The sequence below is a fragment of the Mytilus californianus genome, unplaced genomic scaffold (genome assembly GCF_021869535.1).
Source record: "Mytilus californianus isolate M0D057914Y unplaced genomic scaffold, xbMytCali1.0.p SCAF_4, whole genome shotgun sequence".
Lineage (NCBI taxonomy): Eukaryota > Metazoa > Mollusca > Bivalvia > Mytilida > Mytilidae > Mytilus > Mytilus californianus.
Window position 1 is genome coordinate 80,277,841 of NW_026262690.1, and position 26,829 is coordinate 80,304,669.

A 26,829-nucleotide genomic window follows, 5' to 3' on the forward strand; every position below is an offset into this window, starting at 1 on the left:
CCCAAATTTCAAATGTAATTGAGTTGTAATTGAGTTGTAATTGTCAATTACAGACAATTTTGGCTTTGTAATTCATTACTTTCAATTACTTGTAATTGAAAAAATGCTCAATTACACATTACATAAAATTACTTGAGAAATTGTAATTAATTACAGCCAATTACAATTACATATTTCAATTACCCCATGTCTGTAATTAATAGTAACTGCTAAAAATTAATTGACAGCTAATCACCTCAAGACAATCATCATTTCTTAATACATAATTTACAAGCAGTGTAAGGGAGGTAATCAAACAGTGTTCTTTAATTTGAATTGGATTACCTCCCTTACACTGCTTTTAAATTGTCTCAATTGTCCTTTAACCAGAAAAACCCTTGTTTTTCCCCTTTTTTTGCCCCTAATTATTAAATGGTTTGAGCCATAACCCCCAAAAGTCAATCCTAACCATGCCTTTGTTGTATGGAAGTTTGTGGTATAATTTCAGAGAGATTCATACACTTTAACACAAGTTATTGTCTGGAAACTACAAAAATGCTTATTTGGGCCCTTATTCCTAAACAGTTGGGACCATAACCCCCAAAATCAATCCCAACCTTCCTTTAGTGGTTATAAACCTTGTGTTAAAATTTTATTGATTTCTATTTACTTATACTAAAGTTATTATCCGGAAACCATCTGTCTTCGGACGACGCTGACGACAACGTGATACCAATATACGACCAAAATTTTTTTAATTTTTGCGGTCGTATAATAACAAAATATAAACATCAAGAACATGAACAGATGAAGATATGACAAAACCACCTATTCAGGAGGTTCTTGACTCAGGATGGGCAAATGAACATGTAATAGGAATGCATGTCAGACTTTGTTGTCAAATTGAGAGCCATTCAAAATGTTTTCAGTAGTAGGAATCTCAAACTTTTGGGCTTGAGTATACACATGATACATGTACAAAATTTATCTAAAATTATGCTAGAAATATATTTTCTATGCCATAAATTTATATCATTGGCTAGAAATCTGTTTTAGCTTATCATTGCTCATTAAAAATTTCAGTAAAATAACATGATGTACATGATATAGCTGATAAATTTCATAACCATGATAACCAAATATGTATTTCAATGTTTTTTCACACTCTGATATATAAATTATATTTTTGATGCTACAATTGCCTATGACTAACCACTGTTATCCTTTAAATTGATATGTGTCTACTTGCACAATAAACATTTTTTCTTGATCACACCTTGCATTTCTTTCTTGGATTCTCTGAAGCTGTGTGAAGAATCATATGACGACGTAGTGTTGAACGATCATTAAATGCCTCATGACAGAGGCTATAGCTACATACAAATGGACGCTCACCAGTGTGTACAAGTGAATGTCGTTCTATAGAGCTTGCCAGTGTAAATGTCTTTCCACACTCCTTACATTTATGATCTCTTGCACCAGTATGAGTCCTCTTATGTCTCTTTAAACCATATCTCCACATAAAAGTTTTATGACACACATCACAAAAAAAACGGGCAAATCTTATCGTGAATCTTTTTATGGTTATTTACACGTGAAACATTTGGAAAACTTTTACCACAAACTTCACATGGGTATTCCTGACTTATTTTACCTTTACCATGTTTAAATTTAATGTGCAAATCTAATGATGTTTTGTCAAGCCAGAATGTTTTACAAATTTCACAATTAAATGATCCTTTCTCTTCCACAGATATGTGAATGTGTTTTTTTTTGGCTGTTGCAAACTTACATGTAACTTGGGGGTCAATTTATTTTTGCATTTATCATCTTCCAATTTAAGGGAATCACTTCCATCTTCATGAATCTTTGAATGCCTTAGATAGTTTGATTTATGAATTGCTGTTCCACAAGTTTCGCAATTTATGAAAATGTGTTTTGAACTTTTGTGATCATACAACTGTGCTGTGGTACAAAAACTTTCACTGCATTGTTCACATTTATGTACTGGTTCAACATAAGCATGATTCCTACAATAATGCTGTTGCAGTTGTCTCTTTGCCCGAGCATATACAGAAAAATTGACAAAAGGACAAAATCTACATTCTGACTTTGCCATTTCTTGATTGTCTTTATCCCTAGTTAGTCTACCAGCATTTCTATGCATTGTGAAAACAGGTTCTTCATCATCTTCATACTTAAAATCTTTAATCTCATCAGGCAGTATACATGTACCTTGATTAAAATCAGGATGATCAATATCAAAGTCAACTTTACAAGTGTGTTGATCCTTCCTTTTTCTTTGAATCTTTTTTATACCTTGGTTTGATATATTATTTTCTTCTCGGGTATCATCATCAGTAAAAGAATAGTCTTTTACATTTTCATTGTCTATATCAGAACTTTGTACTATTTCCTTTTCACTGCTCCCTTTATTCCTCTCACTATCATTATCGGATTCAAAGCCTGGTATTTTAATTTGTAATTTCTCATCATGATCTTTTTCACCTAAGCCTGGGGACTCTAAGTCAACTTTGACTATTGCATTTTGAGCACTGAAGGAACTGATATTTTCATGTAGAGCATGTTTATATAGTGCTGAAGCAAAAGCATTTTCTTCTTTGTTCACCTTTCTTTGATTCTCTTTGGAAGAAACAAAATCTGAAAGTATATTAGTGTCAGTACATGTATCATGAGTATCTGTCAATGCAATATTTTCTTTGATATTATTCTCTGCATTTTCTTCCTTTCTGTCTACTGTCACAGTTTTGATTTTTGTTCCGTTCTTTGAAATGTTTATTTCTTGTAGACATGTATTAGAATTTTGTCTAGTGTCTTGGCCATTGAAATTACCTTCTTCTTCTGGTAATCTTCTTCCGTCCACGTTGGGACAACCTCAAATGAGTATTATTCTGTCATCTTTGTGTACAGTAATCCGTCACCATAGTAAAATCCATCACCAATTTTTATATACACCATATATACACTATAGTCATCAGGGTGAAATTAGCACTAAAAGTTCACGGCACACTAGCAATATATTTATTTCTCTATTAGATAGATTACATTTATCTTTTCTTAATGTCTAACGTTCTATATCTAGCTACGTGAAGAGCATAAATCAACTGTCTTGAAATATCTTCTATTCTTTGGTATAATTTGTTATCACTTGTATACCGGGAAAGTAACACGGTGCAATCCAAGATAATTTGTATTTAGTCATCAGTTGGTATGTCCCTCATTCTAAAGTTAAAAAAATCAGTAATAATTTCGTCAATTTGGTTGAGATATCTTTCTCTAATGCATTGAAGAATTTTACATTTAAGTAAAAAATGAGAACGATCTTCGGTTTCTATATCACATAATTTACAGATAGGTGTTTCGTTCAGGTTATATCTTGATCTATGGGATTGTAGAATGTACGTATCAGTAATAACCTTCAATTTCACAGATAACCGGACAGCCTCTCTGGTTGGATCACTTGTATTTCCAATGAATAATAAATTATGGCATTTTCCTGGTGAAGTATTCAATGTTCCAAGGTATTTCAAAGATTTATAAGTACAACTCTTTTGTATTAATACATTTTTCCAGTAGCGGTCGATCGCTGAACGGACGGATTTCTTCCAAGAGTATTTTGTTGGTGGATCATTCAGAAGTATGATTGGTGAATGTAAATCATATTTGAATAGTACTCTCTTGATCGCTATGAACCAGCTATTACTTTCTTCATTTTTTGTGATTAATTGCCTTCTTGCTATTTTCTTTTCCAAATTTCCTTCATTTTGATTACAAATGTTGTTAAATAGGTTTAATGATTTTTGATCAATTTGAGCTTCTATGGGTAGAATGCCAGACAGGATGTATATACTAGGATCAGGAGCCGAAATTGGTAAGGATAAAATTTGTTTTAATATTTTCTTCTGAAACTTTTCCAATTTAAGTAGGTTTTGAGAAGTTGGTAGTATGACTTCGAGACCATATGTTAGGATAGGTTGTACGAAGGTTCTAAATAGTTGGATAGCAGTACTAGGGTCAAGTATATTTTCTCCATGCATACCGGCTGACATTAAGCTGTAGGCAGCTCGTCTTGATTTTGTGATATTCTGTTCAATAGTAGCATCTTGTGTTTTTTTGACTGGTTGTTGATCATATAATGCCCAAGTGTGGAGATTTTTCTGTAACTGGCATTGTATTGTTATTTATGGATATGCATACTGGAACGTCCGGTTTTTTCCGGTTTGAGGGTTGTACTTGTAGAACTACGCTTTTTAGAGGTTGTAAGAGGTAGTGATGGTCTTCACTGTATTGTGCAGCAATATTCACAAGGTATTGTAGATCATGTGGATTTTCACTAACGATTGCTACGTCGTCGGCACATGCTACTGCATTAATCAGCGTTTCACCTATCTCACATCCAGATGTAGTATTTTCAAATGTATTAAGAAGATCTTCGATATATACCTTATATAGATCAGCACTCAATAGACCGCCTTGTTTAACACCTTGTAGAACTGGAAATTTTTCAGAGATTTCGGTTGACCATTTTATACGAGATTCAGTGTTCTTATGAATTTCATCAATCAGGAGCCAAGATGATGGATCAGTGCCTGATATATATACTTTTCTTAACAACATTTTTAGAACAACAACATCAAATGTTGATTTTGCATCCAAAAGTACTATATAAAACGGTAATTTTTTGTCCATATATTCCCTATACACTTCTTCTAAAATAATGGCAGCATTCAATGGTGAAGTATTTGCTGTAAAGCCTTTTTGAAGTATAGATTGTAGTTTTAGAGAACCGGATCTTAAGTCTATTCGTAAAATAAAATCGATGATCTTCAGAAGTATGGGAAGAACTGTAATTCCACGATAATATTTGGCATCGTTTTTGTCCCCCTTGTTCTTAAATACTGGTGACAATAAACCAGGATCACTTCCAGCATTTTGCATCACACATGGCACGAGCAAGGACTTTTGTTTTTCATTCAAATCTAAAACCAATGTTGACGTTTCACATAAAGAATCATTAATATGTTTACTTAGTTGCTGGATAAAGGTATTAATTATTTCATTTGCTCGAATGATGTCTACAAAACTACCTGAAAATACATAATTAACTCCAGTCAGAATTTTGCCATTTTTGGTGAGAAATTTTTACTCTTGTTCCAGATTTAAATTTTTCAGACAACTCGCTGTCTGGATAACATAGGAATTTGCTCAATTTCGCCGAAACACTTGGCAAAAGCAACGTTTCTGTTTGACCACAGACTAAACCCATGCCGTGTCGTTATTTAACAGGGAGACCTGTCTTGAAGAGGAAAGAAACTATCGATATTCTCTCAGTAAAAGTCGATGGCAAAAATTACCAAATACAACAACACACCACAATGGACCAAAATTCGTTCCAAAGTGTTATAGATTATAACATATACCAGAGACATATATACACATGTGTATATATGTCTCTGCATATACTATGACTTTTAGAATGTAATATTAATGAGTCGAAATGATGTCGGCAATACGATCACGATATATGCGTTTTTAATGAATTTGATATGACAGTCAGTAATAAGTGAAAACTGGGACTAATCATATATATTATGTCCCAGGTTAAAACAGACACATAGAAACGCCGCATTACAACAAGGCAAATTGGGAACTATATAGAAAAAAGAGGTAAATAACATACTGTAGATCTTACATTACAGACAATGGTAAATACACATAGTGTTGAAGAGCTTTCGATAAAATTTAAAACAAAACTAAATTGATGATATTTTGAAATGTTTAGAGTAAAAGATGATCATGAGTTTGAATCTATACAGGAAAAAAAATGTATTTGGAATGTTTAGAATGAAGATGATATTTGGAATATTGGAGTAAAATGTCGAAATTTGGAATAGTTAATATGTTGGTATTTGACATACTAAGGCGTTGACGTTTTTTTAATCAAGACCAAAGTAAAGTACTGACGAATTGATAACTTGATATTTTACAGCCTTTAATATCTGCCAGGATGCCGTTAAACATATATCCAGTAATTAATAAGTCACAAAGTATTTTGAAATCAAAAATGTTCATTTAAAAATTCACAGGATCAATCACTTTAATAAGATATATGAAAAAGGATAAAAATAAATACAATCATTATTTGACACTAATATTGTCAAGAAGTCAATAAGTGATTCTTATTGATTCATATAAAATAGATCAAATTGAAATAGTTAATGTATCCTGTTTGATTCATTACAGGGTTTTAAAGTTTTAAAGAAAGAGAGGACTAAAGATTAAAAGGTCTGCATTGTTGACAATAAGATCTTTACGTTTCAAGCTTTGAGAAGACACTTAATTTTGTGAAAAGTAACTCGAAAAAGTCATTGCTTTCCTGATTTTACACCCTCCCCCATTTGAACTTTTGGGGCGTCTTAATCGTAACAGAGACATATAATACATGTGACCATATTGCTTACAGTATATGAGATATATAGACTGGACCACGAAAAGTTAACTTTGATCTCTGATCCATGAAATGAGGTCAAAATCAGGTGAACCCTGCCTGACGGATAGGTAGAGTTTTAAAGGAACCCTTATCAAATATAGTTATCTTATTACTCATATTAAGTGAGAAATTCACAAGTTAAAACAACCTTTTTATAAAAAGAAATTATAAACACTCGCTGTACCACGAACATGAGATCAAGGACAATGGACATATGACCGACGGAAACTTTGTAACATAAGGCATCTGCATACAAGGTATGAAACATCCAAGTCATCTACTTTCTGAAATATAAAACTTTAAACAAATTGTTTAAGCCGCCGCCGCTGTCCAATAGTAATCCCTATGTCTCGCATTCTGCGACTTTCGTCGCAGGCGGGAACAAAAACATGGGAGGGATTACAACTTAGCATGGTATAGTCATTCAAAGCAGTTGTCACACCTTACACCCACCGACAGTCATTTAGGAAAAAAGTAGTATTACATTTTCCCGGCTTATAGGTTGGCCTTTCGTGTACCCAAGGCAGGCGAAGGAAGTCAACTTCGGAGCGCTGTGATTGCCAGTGGATGTAAGGGTATGATATATTTTTTTTTATCTATTTATGAATAACTACAGTGTGTATATTTACAATATAAATTTTGAAACACATCGAAATACTTTCTTAAGAATTATTCGAAAAGGCTTCCAAATTTTCATAAATTTGATGTAAAATGACGGTTAGCATGGATACTATAAACAAGCTCCGTTGGAAGATGGTCATGTTACCATTTGACTTCTATTTCAAATACAGAATGATAAAGTACAAATAACTTACATAACTGGCCAGGTTTTAATAATAATAAGTGGTAAATTTAAAAATGTTAATATTGTCGCCTATGGAAGAATGATTACAACCAGTGGGTTACATATATCATAAGTTTTGGCTTCCTTTCCTAGTTTCGGCAGGACAAAAACCGAAGTAAATGTAACTATTTTAACACATTTCCACACAACCGAAATGAAATGTTTTTGTGAAGTCGTCACGAAATTATATGGTGTCATCACTATAAAAATAGAATTAGAATATTTTTATTTGTTCTTATTTTATTTTGACTAGGTCTTTATAAAATATACTAAATGTTTCACTTAAAGCGCGTAAAACGACAAACTAAAAAAAATATATTCAGTGAAAAATAAGCATGTATTATAGTTAAAGGTAAACATGTTATCGAATTTGTAACGCATGTACCAAAGAATATGGTGCGATCAATCTTTTTTATCCTTTTTTGTTGGTGAATTTATAGATTTGTAATTTCTTGTAATCCCTCGAGGATTAGTAGTGCATTTCTTTATTTTTCATATATACATCGGCATCACTGCATGTGATTTATTACTGTGAATAATAGGGGAATCTGGACAATCTCTAGAATTGAAATGATTTATTGTATTACAATTGATTGAAGGCATGCCCATAAAAACTTCATCATTTCTGTACAGAAAATCCATCATCTGTGTAAATGATCCTTTCTTATCAATGTGTCGAGACTTAATTTCAGTTACTTACTGTGGAAATAAAATGTGATTATGACGTAGGAATGGGCAAGCGGGTCAAACTTTATTTTCCTAACACTTTCGGAGGGTATATCATAGTAATAAACAAGTAAAAAGTTGCCAACGCAAAAATGTACTCACAAACCGTGCACATTAACTTAATTAATGGATGATCTATGGTCTTTTACTTTACTTTTACTTTTACTAGTGGTCTAAGTAGTTCATCAGCAGTGATCACTAATATGTCAACACTGAGGTAAGTTGTTGGTTCGATGCTCGTGCATGGCTGGTGCTTCGATTCCGATCTTAATTGACTAAGATTGGCCAGTAATCAATGTTTCAATTGCTTGTTCGATAGCCTTGTTATACAGAAAACTGTTTTGGGTCACTTTGAACAAAATTTGGGCGAGGTTCTCCCGACTCTTGCTATTCCGCCAGGTCTTTGAACCACATGCCCATTATAAATTTACAAGACACTAATGTTTAAAAAAATGTGATCACTTTTGACCCTTTTATCTCATATTCACAATGCTTTCCAACTTTCTACCACTTGTACAAGTTTTATTAACATCAAACGAGTGTACTTCGATGAATCACGCAGAAATAGCAAATTGCACCTCATAATAATGTATTTTCAATCATTTTTAAGCAGCTGTTTACTTGATAACTTGGTCAATAAAGTGCAAGGTTTTTCAGGTTGAGCCTCTTTGACATGACTGTAATGACATGTACTCACTGAAGCACATTTCCATTCAAGATTTTACATGCTGTGACAAATTTTGATCCCTATGACTACGTGAATGGCTTGTAGTATGCTTCTTCATAAATGTGTCTTATATACATTTTATACATGTTATCAATGCTGGATAAAGGAAGGTACCGAGTATACTCCAATAAGATAGCAATCCAGACACTAAAGCCATAACATCTAAACAAATTCAATATATAAAATAGACAATACAACTTTTCAGTCAAAGTTTTTTTTTTTATTGAAAAAGGAAAATGGTTTATTAATTCATAAATCCCTTCGTGGCCTTGACTAAACCCCAAAAGGATCATGCAACGAAACGGCTCCGATACATCTCTATGTCACAGTGGGGGTCAACACGGGCGGAAAACCCGAACCTCACTGCAGTAAATGTAGCACTGACGCATACACTTTTAGTAATTTTTGAAGCTTGTCCAAATTGTTTATAGTGATCACAAAAAAAAAAGCTTGACTGCATACGCCCCCTCCTTACAAAAACTGTTTCAATTGCAATTGTACTGCAAAAATGTACTAGATATATAGCAGTTCTAAGAAGGTTCTACCCGAGAAAAAAACAACAACTATATATTCCTTGTATATGATGTAAAGAAGAAAAACAAAAGACCATATCCGAAAAGCATTTATATAATTATTTTATTGCACAATTTGAACCTGTTAGACAAACGTAGCACCAGAATTGTAACAATTCAATACTAGTTATTATTTACAGTCCTGTTCTATTACATAACAGCGAAACATAATCCTGTTAGATGGCTCATTTGTCGAAATATCTCCATCATCACAGAAATATAAAAATCCATATTATTACTGAAGTCTGTGTAGAATGTATAATTTCATTAGATTCCTATCTTCCTTTGAGATTCATTTCCCGTATGTAAGAACTTAGTCATCCTGAAAAACAAAAATATTAGTAGATTTTTTTAAATGTGAAATACAAACACTTTCCTAGATCGATGATCTTTGTGAATTTTTACAATGAAAGATTATCATTTATATTTCATTATTAAAATTGTCTAACAGTTACTGTGCTACTGTACAGCCCATATCAATACTTGAAAACTATACCGAAATGATTTAAACTTGGTCACGTAAAACAACAAATGAGCCTTAAAATTGTTTATCGGTCATTAGGCAGTATTAATTATAATCATCGTTTCCGAACTTGACTATAATTGTACATGACTTATTGGACCATGTCTGAAAGAACTTTTGTTTAACGCTACGTTAGTTACACAAGTAGAGTTGTGTTTTTCAGATACATTTCATATTAAAAGACTATATAGGGCACAAACTAGTGTATAGCCATGTCCAATGTCTGTTTTATCATTTGTTTCGTGTCAAGTCCAATAATTCAAAGCCTACTAGTTAGTCAGGACGCAAACATACACAAAAGTAAAAACAGACCCATAAAACGATCACCCTCCGAGCCTGAGTTTCTTTGTTCTGTAACATTTTGGCGGGAATGTCAAATCCACAATAAAACTTAGAAATATTTATAAGGAAGACTAACTATCAAAATTTATGTAGAAAAAAATCCAGTGTCTATGCTGGGAATCGAACTCAAGACATTTAGCATATAGACCCACGATTCATACCCCTACACAAGGGCGACTGGATACAAACTCGCAGTTAATATAACATATTTAAACACTGTGTCCGGGGCTCATAAAGGGTATATAGTAATATATCAAGTATATTTTGATGATTGTGAGGCGTTCTATACAAGATTTTATGAAGCGTGAATGGTTTTTTATCTAATCTAGAACAGCTGGGATGTAACATAGTTATCCCATTCGGACTTGGTGTGTCAATGTAAGATCACCCTCTGGCCTCCGGCCATCGGGGTGATCTTACACTGACACACCGCGTCTTCATGGGATAACTATTACTGAGCGAAAGCAAAACAAAGTAGAACACCACTTTAGCCTGCCCTGACCGAAAATCCCAATAAAATTATCGAGGGTATATACTAAAATTAGGGTAAATATGGAAACCATTCTCAAATATATTTTCTCTGGACTTATGGTGTAAGTAGCTTGAAGCTTCAGCAACCTTCGATCACTACAACTTGACACTACAATAACAGACAACAAAACATTTACAGGGATATACTACATTGTATTATATATGTCGCTGTTATAAGCGCCTGAGTCCATCTCTTATCTGGAAAATATTTCCTTCCTTTCATGAAATTGTTTCTTGTTGTTGTGTTTTTTTTTACTAATGGTCTTAAAAATCGAACTTGTCAATGGGTTTTCTTTTTCAATCACGTGGTAGTACTAAGTAGTTAGATATTGCGACATTTTACGAACACTATGTAAGTTCCTGATAAATAAATACCCATTCATCGTCGTTGTTATCGTCAGCTGGAGTCGTTTCTCTTTCATTGGATTTCAAAGACATAATTTTATCCGTCCAATTTGCACCAACCTGTTCTCCTGCAAAATTTGACACAGTTGACGAAGCAATTTCCACTTTCGTTAAGTTTTCTGAAAATAAAATATCCTTTATAATTCTACTTATGTTATACAATGAATGTATATTTTTTTCAATTCTTAGGCTGTCCTTTTTTCTGAACTCAATCATATTTTTGGTGAAATACATATAGCTTAATTGAAATTATAGCTAAATTGCTTATATCCATGTCATTTGATCACTGAACTCTGTTGGTTAGTGTCTTATTGGTAATCATACCACATTTCCTTATTTTTGACATAAAACAGCAACCTTGATGAACAACGTAATTACAACCCTCATATCATAGCGCTAAAAACTGCAGTTAATAAAGCTGCCATTGTCCTAAATTGTTATCAACCAAATATAGAAATTCGAGGTATTTAAAATCGTCTTGTCAAGCTTTAATAATGCACTGTTAATCCATGTCCTGAATCTAAATTAGACTGGTTCCCTGTCCTTTATCTGTTTGGCTCAGATACCCGTATGTTGCATGGGAGAGGACCAGCCTAAATCTAAAATAAGCAATAACTATCTGTGCTGCAACAGCTATTTGTAGACTGGATTGTCCAACTTCTTTTGTTTTCTTTTTTATATAAACCCCGGTCATTTGTATTACGTATTTTGCTTAGGATAAACGTTCGATTAATTTCATATAAAAAGTAAAATAACAAAAATACCGAACTCCAAGGAAAATTCAAATCGGAAAGTTCTTTATAAAAGGGCAAAATCAAAAGCTCAAACACATCAAACGAATGGAAAACAACTAATATTCCTGACTTGGTACAGGCATTTCCTGATGTATAAAATGGTGGATTAAACTTTGTTTTATAGCTAGCTAAACCTCTCACTTGTATGACAGTCGCATAAAATTCCATTATATTGACAACAAAGTGTGAACAAAACAAAAACAGACATAATAGGTAACAAGAGTGGACACACAGAAATGTCTCACCTGTCGTGTATTTCTAATTGAAGTTATGTTGAAAGTAAATGCTATCAGACATACATTATAAATTTTAAGCTGTAAATAATGAGATAATGTCGCTGCTGCTGATGCCTGTAAGAACGCTAAAGCTGCTGCCAGGCCTGCTGAAGACAACTATCATAGTGTCTTCATACTACTAATTGTATAAGTTATTATCCGTTATATGAAGATATGCTGGATAACTGTGGTTAAGAGTGAAATAACTTCGTGATATACCATTGATATTGATTATTGTGATTAAAGATGGCAGTGAAGATTGATAGTATGATTGTTAGAATTTAATACAAGAAGAATATTTATATTTTAATATATTCAGACAATAAATCCTATTAATATGGTTGTGATGCCCTGTATTACAGGACAAATGTTCATGCATGAGTGAGCTTGTTTTAACATTTCCGCACCTTCCAATGTTTCAGTTAATCATTGTTCAGTAATTATCACAGATGGTTTAATTTAAATATATTTTCATTATTGTTATAAAATGATTCTTATATTCAATATTCAAAGTCATTTCTGATTAAAAAAAAATGAAATGAATATAAAAATGAATTACACCTTATAATTATTCAATACATGATATAATTGACTAATCCCTTCTTGTAACTGAGAAATTGGATAAACTTTAAATAATAAACATTGACCAATGATCTATGAAAATAAGGTCAAGGTCAGATGTCACCAGCCAGTCAGATGTATAAATCTTAATTCTTATATTAATTACATAAACCAAATATATTTCACCAATTCCATATAGTATCTTAAAAAAAAATAAAAAAAGAAAAAAAAAACTAACATTAACCTATGAACCATGAAAATAAGGTCAAGGTCATATGAACCCTGCCAGACAGACAGATACGCCTTACACTCATTCCATACACCAAATATAGTTGACCTATTGCTTATATTTTCTAAGAAACAAAGTTCAGCATTAAAACTTAACATTGACCAATGAGCCATGTACAAGGGTTAAGGTCATATGATACCTGGCGGACAGACATAAACACCTTATAAACATTCCATACATCAAATATAGTTGACCTATTGCTTATAGTTGAACACCTTATAAACATTCCATACACCAAATATAGTTGACCTATTGCTTATAGTTGAACAAAAATAGACCAAAACACCAAATTTAAACACTGAGCAATGAACCGTAAAAATCAGGACAAGGTCAGATAAAACCTGCGAGACAAACATGTATATCCTAAAATATTTCCATACACCAAATATAGTTCACCTATTGCATATAGTATAAGAAAAAAAGGACCAAAACTAAAAAACTTAACTTTGACCACTGAACCATGAAAATGAGGTCAAGGTCAGATGACACCTGCCAGTTAGACATGTACACCTTACAATCATTCCATAATCCAAATATAGTTGACCTATTGCTGAAAGTATTAGAAAAATAGACCAAAAACAAAAACTTATCATTGATTGATTGATTGATTGTTGGTTGCTTAACGTCCAGTGGCAAATATTTCATGCATGTTCAGGACGAGAACAAGTTTACAATAAATACAATAGGTAGGTCCTGTAATAGAGGCCGTCGGGGAAATTTGGACTGCCACGGGAAAATGAGGGTATATTGGATAAGGACAGAAATTTAGCCTTGCAACAGGCCACCTACGGACCCATCAAAGAGTTGTTGCAAGGGTTCTGAATGAAAACTGTCTGACGGGCATGAAGACCTTGCAAGGTACGCACATACCAAATATAGTTATCCTATTACTCATAATAAGAGAGAAATTAAGAATACTAAAAATCTTAACTTTTTTCAAGTAGTCACTGAACCATGAAAATGAGGTCAAGGTCGATGGACATATGACAGACGGAAACTTCATAACATAAGGCATCTATATACAAAGTATGAAGGATCCAGGTATTCTACCTTCTGAAATATTAAGCTTTTAAGAAGTTAGCTAACGCCGCCGCCGCCGCCGCCGCCAGATCACTATCCCTATGTCGAAAGTCGAAGGCTCGACAAAAATGTCAAAAATAGGGGTACAGCAGTCAACATTGTGTTATAATCGTAATCACTATAAAAAAAACCAACAAATATGTCAACAAAGAAAAAAACAAAACTGCATATATAGACATAGCACATAAGCAAAAATGAAAGACAAGAATACAAAAATAAAACCTGCTGGATATAAATACATGCTCTTTTGAAAAAAAAACATACCCATGCATTTTGCCTCTTTTTTTGAAAAAAAAGAATGGAACATTTAACCAAAGAATTGTCCTAACCTATAAAAGGACTGTTCTTCTTTGTTGTTATCCGTAATGAATCTCCATCTGAAATCTCTATATCTTCTAGTTGAGATTCTGGTAACCAAAACGATAAACATCCTTCCAAAAAAAGTGAAGAAGATTTCCGATATATCTGATCCATTTCATCATTTTGTAGAAGTTTCTGTACTTCTTGTTTATTTATATTATCAGTTTCACCTTTAGCTTCCACCTCTGGAATGAAAAACACACACATTAAACTGCAAACGTATAAAATGGTAATAAACAATTTCTTTTTACGGGGGAGGGGGGGGGAGTAATGTTGGGACTGATTTATAACAAATATTTTTTTTTTTATGTGTTTATGCTTAAAAAAATGTTGAATAAGAAATATTAAGCTATCAACACACTCTAATTTTACAGCAGTCATTGTCATTATACAATTGGACACATTTTGCCTTTTTCCAGAGTGGATTTCTCATATTTTTAACCTTAACCAGATCTGGCTTAACCCATAAAAAAAATTATTTTTCAAATATTTTTTGTTAAGCATTCTCCAATGATACAAATGCTTACTGTATTTATTAAGATAACCTGTTCCAATCTTCTGTGTCTCACTAAAATTTGGGTTTATTTCCTTCCCAGAACTGTCAAATTTTCTTTTGTGTGCTTTCTGTACATCAACATGAAGTACAAAATATCTTTTCTGAAAAAAGAACGAAATAGTATTGTCATAACACTCTGAAAAGAAACAAAGTTTTAATATCTTACTTTTGATTCGTTTTATTCTATTTATTTCTTGTGTAACGAATTTAACACCATCCAGAGTTTGACACTTTTTAATTATTAATTATCATGTTGATTTAAGTGTTTTCATCAGATTGTCGTTCCTTTTTTCGTATAAGGCGCACTTGAAGAAGGGACCCCTTGATAGGAAAACTGAAAATGCTGTTTATATGAAACTTTATATAAATCAGTAGTGAGTGAAATTGATTGACCTGCAGCTAATTTACTGTACTGTAATTGCTTGTATTGAAAAATCCTCTTGGAGCAAATTGAGAAAAATATCCATTGTACTGGTTACACCCGAATTAATTTTAAAATAGTACTTATAATTATATGGGGAATAGGAGGATTTTGAAAATAAGTTACTTGGTCTGGTAAGAACTGAAAATAAAAGACTTTGCTCAAGACGGAAATAAAAATAAAAATCCTCGTCCACCCACACCCCAAACCCCCAGAATATCAAATGGTAGCCTCCTTACTACTGTTTCAACATTTAATAGTTAAGATCATACACTGATACTTACAATAAAAAAAAACGTAGTCTTTTATGTAATAAAACACAAAAACAACATATTTAAAAAAAAGTGTGTTTATTGTACGAAAAGGTCAGAATAAGACAAAGCACTACGAAAGAGGACAATGAAAATAACGATAAAGGACACAAAGTAACTATGCTAGTATATGCCTTCGACCACGTTTTTAATATGATAATTTACATTTGTCACTATTTGGTGCTTAGTTTGCAATTTGACTTGATGTTCATGTTTTCCAAATGTAAGCACTATGTCCTTTTACATTATAAATGAAAAGTTTTAAGAGATTGATTGATTGTTGGTTGCTTAACGTCCAGTGGCAAATATTTCATGCATGTTCAGGACGATTTTTTAAGAGAAGAACCTTTTTTGTGCATTTAGCAAATCGTATGGAACCAAAGTTGTGTTGTCAACGTTTATTTGTTTCGCCTAACAGAAGGTCTACTGCGTGAAACTTAGTTATAAACAATGTCATAATATCTGTTCCCGTTGGAACAAATATTCTATAACCTTTATTCCGTAATACTGTAATATTTGTTCCAGTGGAAATAATATGACAGAATATTTTTTTCTTCCACTTGGAACTTATATTATGAAGGAACTTCTGTTTCGCGCCAGTGTGTGATTTTTGCATTATCATGGATTACTTCTATTTCGATTTTTTTAAAACTAAATATTTTACAAGATAAAACCTTAAATAAAGAGAGAAATATGATCAGTTGCTTTCTCTTGCTTGATTAAATTTCCCCTACATTATCTGTCTCATTGTTAGCACAGGAAGACAATTAAGCAACTCATTATTTCGAAAGTCAAGCTAGTTTTGTGTAAATGTTCTAACAGACCATCATGAATTCTTTATTGGTAATTAAAACCACTAAAGTGTCTATCCATTTACTAATTTGCCTAACATCTATGTGTCTCTATTCTTTAATGACAATAGATCACAAGATAGCAGCTGAACAGTATTAGCCCACTACTATTACAAATTATACCTTCTGCATTTGCAATATAAGAAGACATTACAGCGGTGACCATAAAGATTCAATACTTATTACCTACTTTGCTGGCCAATGTAAAAAACAGTAATGACAAATTTGTGGTCTATCATTTCCTAAGACAAATCATTTGTATCGAATTATTGGTATGAGGTGAAGCGAAAATGACACGTTTTGGTATATCATTTGGCAAATTTTATTTCCTCTCTGCTTATATCAATCGATGAACAAAGGCAATGAGCGATTGGTTTTCTATAGTCTCTAAGACAGAAGTTATTCAATCGGAAAAGAAGACTTTTGTTGTCACTTAAGTGGAAATAAAAACATATATTAGGATTGAAATTTATTGTGAAAGCCTTTACACAGTGTACTGTAAATCTAGTGGAAAACTCATTCCAGAGTAATAATGAAGACAAATAATGCGTGTACAATGATTTTGAATTTGTATAGATTCATGTAGACATGAAATAAAGAGCTAATACCAGACTTCAGACTATCTGGCAATTGTCTATGACACTACCAAAGAGTGATTAAATATTAGAAACCATTTCCTTATTTAGACATTAATTTGTTTGCTACTTCCCACAGCGAAAAAGTCACAGTAGCGGTAACTCCTCTGACAATGTACACCTAACAATTATTCCATACACCAAATTTAGTGGCCATGTTGCTTATACCAGTGGGATCTGACAAACAAACCAAATAAGAAAAACTTAACATTGACCCATGAATCCCGAAAACGAGGTCAAATGAAAGCTGCCAGTCAAACATGTACACTTTACAATAATTCAATACACTAAATAAAATTGACCTTCTGCTTGTAGTATCTGAGATACAGACTTGACCACAAAAATTTAACATTAATAACTGATCAATGATATGAGGTCGAGGTCAGGTGAAAACCCTGTCTGACGTACATGTAGACCTTGCAAGGAACCCTTATACCAAATATAGTTATCCTATTACTCATAATGAGTACGAAATTCATATGACAAACAAAAACTATATAATTTTTTCAAGCAGTCGCTAAACCTATATCAGACAGAAACTTCGTAACATAAGGCATCTGCATACAAAGTTTGAAGCATCCAGGTCTTGCGGATGTGTTCAACAAGTTCATTTCATTCACAACATGCCAACAGCTTAAAAGGTGAAACTAAGGTTCAACTTGAATTCTGTTTCGACCCGCAAAAAATCATTGTTATACAGGTTACAGGCAAATCGATGATGTACATTTTTTAATATCTATGATATGATATAAAACAGAAAAATAGTCTTTATACTATTGCACGTGATATTCATATTTATCTATTTATAATTATATTATGGTCACATGTGCCTATCAGCAATCAGCAAAGGTCTTAGATAACCGCCGATACTTTTAGCGATTTCGTGCATTTTTTATTGTTTCCCTTGGACCTTTAGTAAATCTGATCTACAAGTAACGTATATAGTATGGTATAAACATACTTAAGAGTATGCGCCAATTCAGTGAAAATGAACTTGGCAGCTACAACAGCTGGTTTTTTTTTTAATTTGCTATATTTGCATGTTTGGACTTTTTCGAAAAAGAGGGATAATACACATTCCTGAAACCACTCGGTATACAAATAATGGTATCTTACACTACGATTGTTCATTTAAGACACTTTAATTTTGGACAAGTAGCATTCCATGAAACAAACAGAACTCTATTCGAAATGTTAGTACTGTCATGAAATTAAGTTTAAAATCGTGTATGTATTGATTCAAGAGAACTGAATAAAATAACATTTTGTGATAATTATCCACTTGCAAGTATAGTTGGTATAATTGGAGCAAAACTATTTTAATATAAATACAACCAGAAGTCCGACTCCTTACTAGTAATAATGGACTTCTGATACAACATATATCTTATGTATATGTCAATGAATAAATCTTCGACACAAACTATTTTTAAGACATCTGGAGGTGACCATACTGTATACAACAAAAGGTTTCTTTAAAATATGTAATGATCTAAATCGCCAAAAGTCAAAAGAAGCTAACCTTAAAATAACTTTCAATTTTCCAATGTCTACACATAAATTAAAATGATATGCAAAACATATACACACCTTGTTACCGTCTTTTGTATTGACTGACACCTTTGATCTTCGCCGTACATTTCCTTCAATTAAGACACCAGTGCCCCTAAAATATTGAGACCTTTTATGTTCCGAAATGATTACCCTGTCTGAATTAAAAAGTCTATTGTGAAAACTTCAGAATGTGAGGATATTATATATATGTGAATATTTAAAGTTATTGAAATTAATATAGAAGACTTAAACTTCGACAACAAAAATCTGCACGGAAAGTACACGAAATTAACTATTATGAACTATTCAGATTCCTTGTCACTAAATATGGTATGCACCATTTGGTTTTATTAATATCAAACATCCATGATCTTCTATTATCTTACCTCCTATACATTTCTAGGAATATGATTGGTTAAAAGCAACCTGATCTTCTAATATGCGGAGAGAAATTGATGTGGATATATAATAACATGATCGGCCTGACAAGTATTTCAGTGTTTGCTTTGAGTAAAGCATATTACACTAAGCTACAGTCAGTGTAAGTGCAATGCAATTAATTATCACACTTGGTTGTGAGTTCTTAGAGTGAATGCTTATTATTGTCGATGTCTCTGATATATTTTTATGTAAATTCTATAATTTAAGCAGGATATATTAAACGCAGGTCATAATTCATGTGCTATCCCCTTCAAACATAAACAGGGGCCTCGATGGCCGAGTGGTCGAAGTAGTCGGACTACTGTATCACTAGCCGGTCAACACTCAGGTGCGCTCGACTCCAATCTTAATTGACTAGGATTGTCAGTTTTCCTACCGAAGGACGGTGGTTCTCTTAGCGCACAATAGTTCCTTCACCAACAAAAACTGACCGCCACGAAATAGCACAATAGTGCTGAAAGTAGCGTTAAACATCAACCATTCTTCATGGTGGTTCACAAGCCAATGTGATACATGTACCTTGTGAGTGCTGTATATCTCAGCTAATGAAATAAAACATGAATGTGTACTCAAATAATATATATAATTATATATATATATATATATATATAGATAAGAACGTCTAAACAAGTGACAACTCTACGACAGATCCATCTATTGGATCACCAGTGAAGGTGATACACGGCTGAAAACATATTATATTCATAATTACTCTAAATATCAGCACAACAATGTTAAATCTGCTCTTCCCTCGCCGCGATTCGAACTCATGATATATATGTATATATATATATATATACATAAGAAAAATAATATAAGATAATGACGGTTTCAATTCATCACTTTTACTAGCGCTTTCACTGCTTTCACAGATCTTCAGGTAATGTGACTTGTAAACATAAATGTTATAAAACAATTGATTGACGTTAACAATAGTATGACGTTAACAAATACAAGGGAGACTACTAATGTCATTTTAAAATTGGAGTAAAGTCTTTAAAATGTTTCGTAAAAATTAAAATATTATTTATCATTTAATCCCGGGTTGAGAATGTTTATGAATAATTCTTCTTTCTTCTTCCGGAGAAAATCATTTTGACGATTGACCATATACAACGGAAATATTTTAAATCGTCCATTAGAACAACGATGGAAATGGTCGTTAGCCCTGATGATTGTTAAATCTTCATGGTTGGTTTGCTGTCTATGTACAGTCATTCTAATCCGCAGTTCTGTTTTTGTCTCTCCAATATAGAATTCCTCACAATTTGCACATATGAGAGAATAAATGACGTTTGAACTTTTACAAGACATATTTTGTTTAACTGTGAAATGCTTTCCATTTTTGAAATAAATTGAACTTTCTTCTATTAAATCTGGACATGTCATACATCGTTTATCGGTACATTTTCTAACAATAGGCAAAGTTTCATTAAAGTCGAATTTTGAAGATGTTAAATATCGTTTTAGACTTTTTGACTGTCTTTTACTGTTGATAATCTTCTTTTTTTGTAATACTTTGTCCATTTTTTCACTTTTGTGTAAATTATTTTCAATTTGTCGCATGAAACTAAATATATCATAATCTCGTGGGTTATAGACAAACTTTCTAAATAGTATTGGAAAGCAAGGATTTTTATTACTATAAAGGTATGGCAAGGCGATGCAGGACGTGACGGCCATACTGCCATGACGTCCATAGGATGAAACGGCCATACCCCGAAAAGATGAAACGGCCATATGACAAAAACGGCCATACTTTGTGAAGACGTATCGTCCATGGTTTTTTTTTTTTTTATATAGATGTTATTTATGAATTATGTTGATACTTATAGATGGTTATTATAACTTTTAGATAAACTTTACTGTTTTTATATTATTTATCATGTTTAATTTTGTTATATCATTTGTTTAATCATTATATATATATCGTAAATGAATGTGTTTAATCTAATAAAATATTAAATATCATATTGTTTTCTAAATGGTTTTTTGATATCTTGCGTATTATTTCTTTAAATGTTGTGTGTTCGACAGAATTGTTTTAATTTCTTATCGTTCCTTTATTATTTTGAGAAGAACAATTGTATTCAACCTAAATTTTTCATTTTTTGTGGTTGACTATTATTCCGAATAAGTCCTGTTATGCAAAAGGTCTCAAACCGTTATTTATGATTATGTATGATGACCTATAAAAAAAAGACCGATCATAAATCATATTAATCCAATCATTGGGCGCGTGTCTCTGTTAAATACAAAGTATACACATTTCGGAGGTGTTAATCCTTTAATTAGTTTACGTGATTGCCAATTATCAAACAATGTTACAAATATTAATGTGAATTTATATATTTTGAATTATATTTTGACATATAATATTATATTATATTTGACGTTTTTTTTTATACTTTTTTTGTGCAAAAATACACAATTATATTTTGTTTCACGACTTTTATACATATGTTTTTCGTTTAGGCAGTATTAGAAGCACCACCATCACCAGCACCAGCATCACACCATGTCATGTTTTCCTCACCTACACAGCAACAGATCCTACAGAAAGCTAGACGGTGGTACCTGGACGGCACCTTCAAGGTTGTACGCACACCTTTCACACAGCTCTTCACTGTACACGCCTTTTTGCAGAAAGAAGATTCCATCAAGCAGGTTCCTCTAGTGTTTGTGCTGATGTCACGCAAAAGGAAGAGAGACTACAAGGCAGTAAGTTGATTATGAAATCATTATTTTTATAACTAAGATGTGGTATGGTTGCCAATGAGCCGACGGTGTCCAAAAATCTTACAAGTAAAAGTTTATTATATCTCTAAGACAATATTTAGGAACAATGCAATAAACTGTTCACGTGAAATAATGTTACAAGATTTATAAATATAAACTCATTATAGTGATAAACATTTATATTTACTTTTAACATTTAAATAATAATTCATTTATATATATAACACGAACTTATATTTACTATTCTTAATTTTTAGGTTTTTGAAAGACTGAAGCAGGTAGTACCAGACCTGCGTGTGCAAGCCTTCTGTCTGGACTTTGAGTCAGGTATGTTTAATATAAAACATAGCATACTACAATACAACAAAATGTGAGATAATTGCCAATGAATATAAATATAGATATATATAGGAAGATGTGGTATGAGTGCCAATGAGACAACTCTCCATCCATATATTACAGTTATTTAAAAAAAAAAAATTCAACAAAATGGTATGAAAAAACAAAAAGTGGTATATTAGTGTAAAATTTCATTTATTATAAAATCTCTTCATCATATAATTTTAAAATGTATAAACTAATATGTGTCATTTAAATTTACAGCAGCCTGGTCAGCCATCAAGACCGTCTTTCCTACAGCCGAGATAAAGGGATGTTCATTCCACTGGTGCCAAGCAGTCATGCGGAAGGTTGCCAAGTTGGGGTTGAAGACCGCCTATGACTCCAAGAAGAGCGTCCACCTCTTCATCAGGAAGTTACTTGCTCTGCCATACCTGCCATCTGACCACATCAGACCAGCTTTTACAGAGATGCTTCAAACCACTGCAACAGCCTCACCACAGATCAAGCAGCTGATGACCTACCTTCAACGTACCTGGTTCAACAACACAGTCTGGACTGTTCAACAGTGGTCTGTCCATCGGCTCTCAGTGAGGACAAACAATGATGTAGAAGGTATTTTTAATTATTAGTAATATTTTTTATAGTTAATAATAAAATAAAAATAAGAAGATGAGACAACAATTCCCGAAACTTCCAACCAGCAGCAATGAGAACCCATATGAATACCGCTTCATCATTTTTTTGTTGCATTTTATAAAGTTATACTATGATCATATTTCAATCTTAAAATAAAATAACTTTACACATTAAAAATTTTTTAGTATCTATTGTGTTTAATTAGTTTAGGATGGTAAAGTTAAAGTTATACTATCATCATAATAGTTTTTATAAATATTAACATTAAAATTGTTTCGTTTTTATTCAAATTTTTAGTAATTATTGTGTTTATTTTAGGGTGGCATAGGCGTTTCAATGGCAAGGCTGCCCACAACCACCTCCATTTCTATAAGATTGTGCCAGCCTTCCTACAAGAAGCAAAGACCGTGTCCATCACACAGCAGCTTGTGAGTGAACAGCAACTCAGCCGATATCAACGAGACACATACAAGCAGCTTCAAGGCCGTCTAACTTCACTGTGGGACCAGTACGAGGAAGACAGTATCAGAACATCAGACTTTCTCCGTTCCGTGGGCCATCTGTATGCACCCCCTGTTCCACAGCCAGAGACCCTCCCAGAGTCCGACTCTGAAGATTCCGACATCGAGTTATAAGTGTTAATTGTAGTGACTTGAGAACTTATTGGTTGTGCTTATTCTGTGTATAGTGCTTTGTTAAAATAGTAACTTTAATGAGTTCATGAAGTAAATGATCATAATATAGTATATTTTGGTATGTTTAGTGCTTTTGTTTCAGTTGTGACTTTTATAACTGCATGTTTATGTTGTGACTTTTATAACTGCACGTTTATGTATTTTAGTGCTTTATGATATAGGTTATATGTGTGAATGTGAATATAAATGTTTGAATATTGGGTGAAATGTGTATGCAGTGGAATAAATGAAAAAGTGTGAGATTGCTAATTTAAAAAATGTATATAAGATGAATGTTCAATGGCATGTGTATATATGTATGTTCTTACATTTCGATGTGTTTGATTTTCTACATGCCTGAACGAAAAGAATAATATATATGAGTGTTTTGTGTATGTATGATGTATGATTTATATGTTTGTTGTATATTTGTTTATCTGTATGACTGAATGAATAAATAAAATATATTAAACAAAAATATTATCTTTTTGTTTCTTATACTAGAGTATATTGGTTTGATTGTCCATAATACAATTCTCCATCAACAAAGGCACAAAAATGGGAACATTTAAATTGTCAACAAATAGTATTCAACACAATGAACAAAGTTCTACAGTAGTCTCCGTCTTGGAAAGATGTTCAGCAAATGGAATGACTCTAAACTATAAGAAAGAAAAAAAATACAGAATTATTAAAACTATGTACTGTCTGATGAACATGACAAATATAACTCGAACTTGATGAACTGCCTTCCTTAGAGTTAACCTTAACACTGAGTCCTGTTTTAAATTTCACCAAGACTGAGATTGAGAAGATTTTTATTGTTTAGAATAATATATTTTTTACAGATATAATAAAAAGATCTGTGACATGTGCTTGTATTTATATATCGTCATCGACAGCGACAGTCAACATTCCTACAGTTTAAACTTCATATAAAATAAAATGCCTTTATATCACATTACAATAAAAATGATTCTTCAGAAATTGTTTATAACTGATAATGAAGAAATAGTCAATATACTTACATAATATGGCCCCAACAAGTTGTAAACACGAGTGATGATGATCAAGCAAAGATAACTCTTACAAGAATAAATAAGATCTCTTGTACAGAAAAAAATACTACAAAATCATATTAATGTTATTATTATGAATAAATACTTATTTTATTATTATATTTTGTGCTATAACCTCAATAAAAAATTTTTTTTAAAGTGTGGACGATACGTCTCACAATGTGTGGCCGATATGTCCCATGGACGATGTGACGGTATGGCCGAAACATCCCATGGCCGTCATGGAAGTATGGCCGTCGCGTCTCGAAAGCTGGCAAGGCAAATAAGAATATATATAGTTTATGGGTGGGAATACTTAATGTTTTCATATCACAAACGTTTCAGATCTCCGCCCCTAATAAGTATGTTTTCTGAATTGCCACGACAAGACTTTAAAATGCAACAATATATATTTGGAATTTTCTTTAAAATGCATCATACATTTCTTGAAAATACTTACTTTATGATATGTAGGGAACAGAGCATGAATCCCAGCACCCACCTACCATAAAGTTGGATGAACATTACCCATACCCAGGTCAAACCCTAAGATGCACTTAAAGTTCTTTCCATGCCAGAAAAGATAAGTTTAAAAGTTTCCTGTTGTATGGTGTTCGGCAATGGGTGACCCGGAAATAACGGTGGGATTACAAAATATCAATATTTTTTTTGCGATTTCCAAACATATCTGGTGTATTTAATTTACTTACCCTGATTTTTCTTCAAAGTTCCATTCTGGATGTTCTATAGTGATTAGCGGTAAGTTTGATAAAGGTTTATCATTATAAATTCTACTCATGTTTGTCAATGTAATATTGATAATGTTTACAAACATCAAACTCGGAAACAGCTGTGACGTATTAAAACATAAAACCTATGCCGGACAATTATAATTGTTTCCGCGTTTACAAGAAAGTTCTTCTTGATTTCAACTAAATTCTTAAGTAATGTGAATTCAATCAATATTATAATTTTACAAATTTAATTTCTCTCAGCGAATACAAAACGTTCTCCCAAGCAATGGTTACATAATAGATTTGAAACATGATTTTGAGATTTGATTATGATGCATGCTATCTTACATATAAGTTTCAATTAACTTTTGCATTTTTAAAATAAAACTAATACAGTCATTATTAAGTATATTAGCAGAGACATGTATCCTTTGTCTCTGATATTAGTTTACACGAACCATTTATATTCTATAATTAATTATTGGTTTGTAAATGTGACCTCTGGTGAAGATTGTTATTTTTTTTTAGTATTGGATTTTAATATTTCAAAATCTTCTTTGGGAAAGTGTCCGCAAAATGTAAATGTTCGAAATGAAGTTAATTGATATGACGTTTTCGGACCTTTTGCATAACAGTTTATGGTACGAAAGGTTCGGATGTTTATACCCTAGGAACCCTGAGTTTTGAACAACATGATATCACGCCAACATTGATGTTCGCAGCACGTCCACATTCTAATTTCGAAAATCCTCCGATTTTAATTTGTTTATGCAAAAGATTAAGAGATTTTTCATGTATTTGCTATTATGTGTATTTTAAGCAGGTATCAATGCTTATTATTATACGTCATGTCAAAATGCCAGATTTTGATTGGTTAATACGAGGGAGACAATTTACCAGTTTCAATCCACCATTTTCTACATAAGAAAATGCCTGTACCAAGTCAGGAATATGACAGTTGTTATCCATTCGTTTGATGTGTTTGTTTTTTTGATTTTGCCATTTGATTGGGGACTTTCCTTTTTGAATTTTCCTCGGAGTTCAGTATTTTTGTGACTTTACTTTTTACTCTATTCTATGGTAAATACTCTATTACCCTTCATGGAGACGCTTGATCAAGTGTGCGCTTTATTAAATACGACTCTATCCTATGGCAAATACTCTATTACTATTACCCTTCACGGAGACGCTTGATCAAGTGTGCGCTTTATTAAATACGGATGATTGTTATGTACAAGATGTCATAGTTGATTACTTTGAATTTGAAATTTAATCGACAGTAATAACAGAACATTCAGTATAATAAATTAAATAACACATATCTGAGAGGGTGATAGAGCAGATTGTTACCCCTCGAA

The 26,829-nt window shown here is 32.5% G+C and overlaps 2 protein-coding genes and 1 long non-coding RNA gene across 4 annotated transcripts; 1 reads left to right on the plus strand and 2 right to left on the minus strand.

Moving 5' to 3' along the window:
- Positions 1-9,398: 9,398 nt before the first annotated feature.
- LOC127738616 (arpin-like) lies at positions 9,399-25,586 on the minus strand. Of its 2 annotated transcripts, none has more exons than XM_052249948.1 (6): positions 25,448-25,586; positions 18,884-18,959; positions 15,047-15,176; positions 14,489-14,704; positions 11,131-11,279; positions 9,399-9,681 (listed from the first exon to the last, which is right to left on the minus strand). In XM_052249948.1, the coding sequence occupies exons 1-6, from the start codon at positions 25,570-25,572 to the stop codon at positions 9,673-9,675; spliced, it is 705 nt and encodes a 234-aa protein (XP_052105908.1). In that variant the 5' UTR covers positions 25,573-25,586; the 3' UTR covers positions 9,399-9,672. The 2 variants fall into 2 exon arrangements, with proteins under 2 accessions (XP_052105908.1, XP_052105910.1); XM_052249950.1 differs by lacking the exon at positions 25,448-25,586 and adding an exon at positions 25,198-25,238.
- On the minus strand, positions 12,496-14,161 carry LOC127738636 (uncharacterized). The gene is made up of 2 exons (XR_008000130.1): positions 13,295-14,161; positions 12,496-13,239 (listed from the first exon to the last, which is right to left on the minus strand). It is a non-coding gene; the product is annotated as an uncharacterized LOC127738636 (long non-coding RNA).
- LOC127738612 (uncharacterized) lies at positions 21,893-23,925 on the plus strand. The gene is made up of 4 exons (XM_052249945.1): positions 21,893-22,009; positions 22,285-22,354; positions 22,631-22,981; positions 23,324-23,925. Exons 1-4 carry the CDS (start codon positions 21,977-21,979, stop codon positions 23,638-23,640), a joined length of 771 nt encoding a protein of 256 aa, XP_052105905.1. The 5' UTR covers positions 21,893-21,976; the 3' UTR covers positions 23,641-23,925.
- Positions 25,587-26,829: the final 1,243 nt, after the last annotated feature.

Bases quoted from the DNA above. Each gene is read 5' to 3' on its own strand.
- LOC127738612 (XM_052249945.1), top strand. From the start codon at position 21,977: ATGTCACGCAAAAGGAAGAGAGACTACAAGGCA. The intron at 22,010-22,284 runs GTAAGTTGATTA...CTTAATTTTTAG, and splicing joins GGAAGAGAGACTACAAGGCA to GTTTTTGAAAGACTGAAGCA. The intron at 22,355-22,630 runs GTATGTTTAATA...TTAAATTTACAG, and splicing joins CTGTCTGGACTTTGAGTCAG to CAGCCTGGTCAGCCATCAAG.
- LOC127738616 (XM_052249948.1), bottom strand. From the start codon at position 25,572: ATGTTTGTAAACATTATCAATATTACATTGACAAACATGAGTAGAATT. The intron at 15,177-18,883 runs GTGTGTATATGT...TTCTTTTTTCAG, and splicing joins ATACAAAAGACGGTAACAAG to AAAAGATATTTTGTACTTCA. The intron at 11,280-14,488 runs GTTAGGACAATT...TTTTATTTTCAG, and splicing joins GAAGAACAGTCCTTTTATAG to AAAACTTAACGAAAGTGGAA.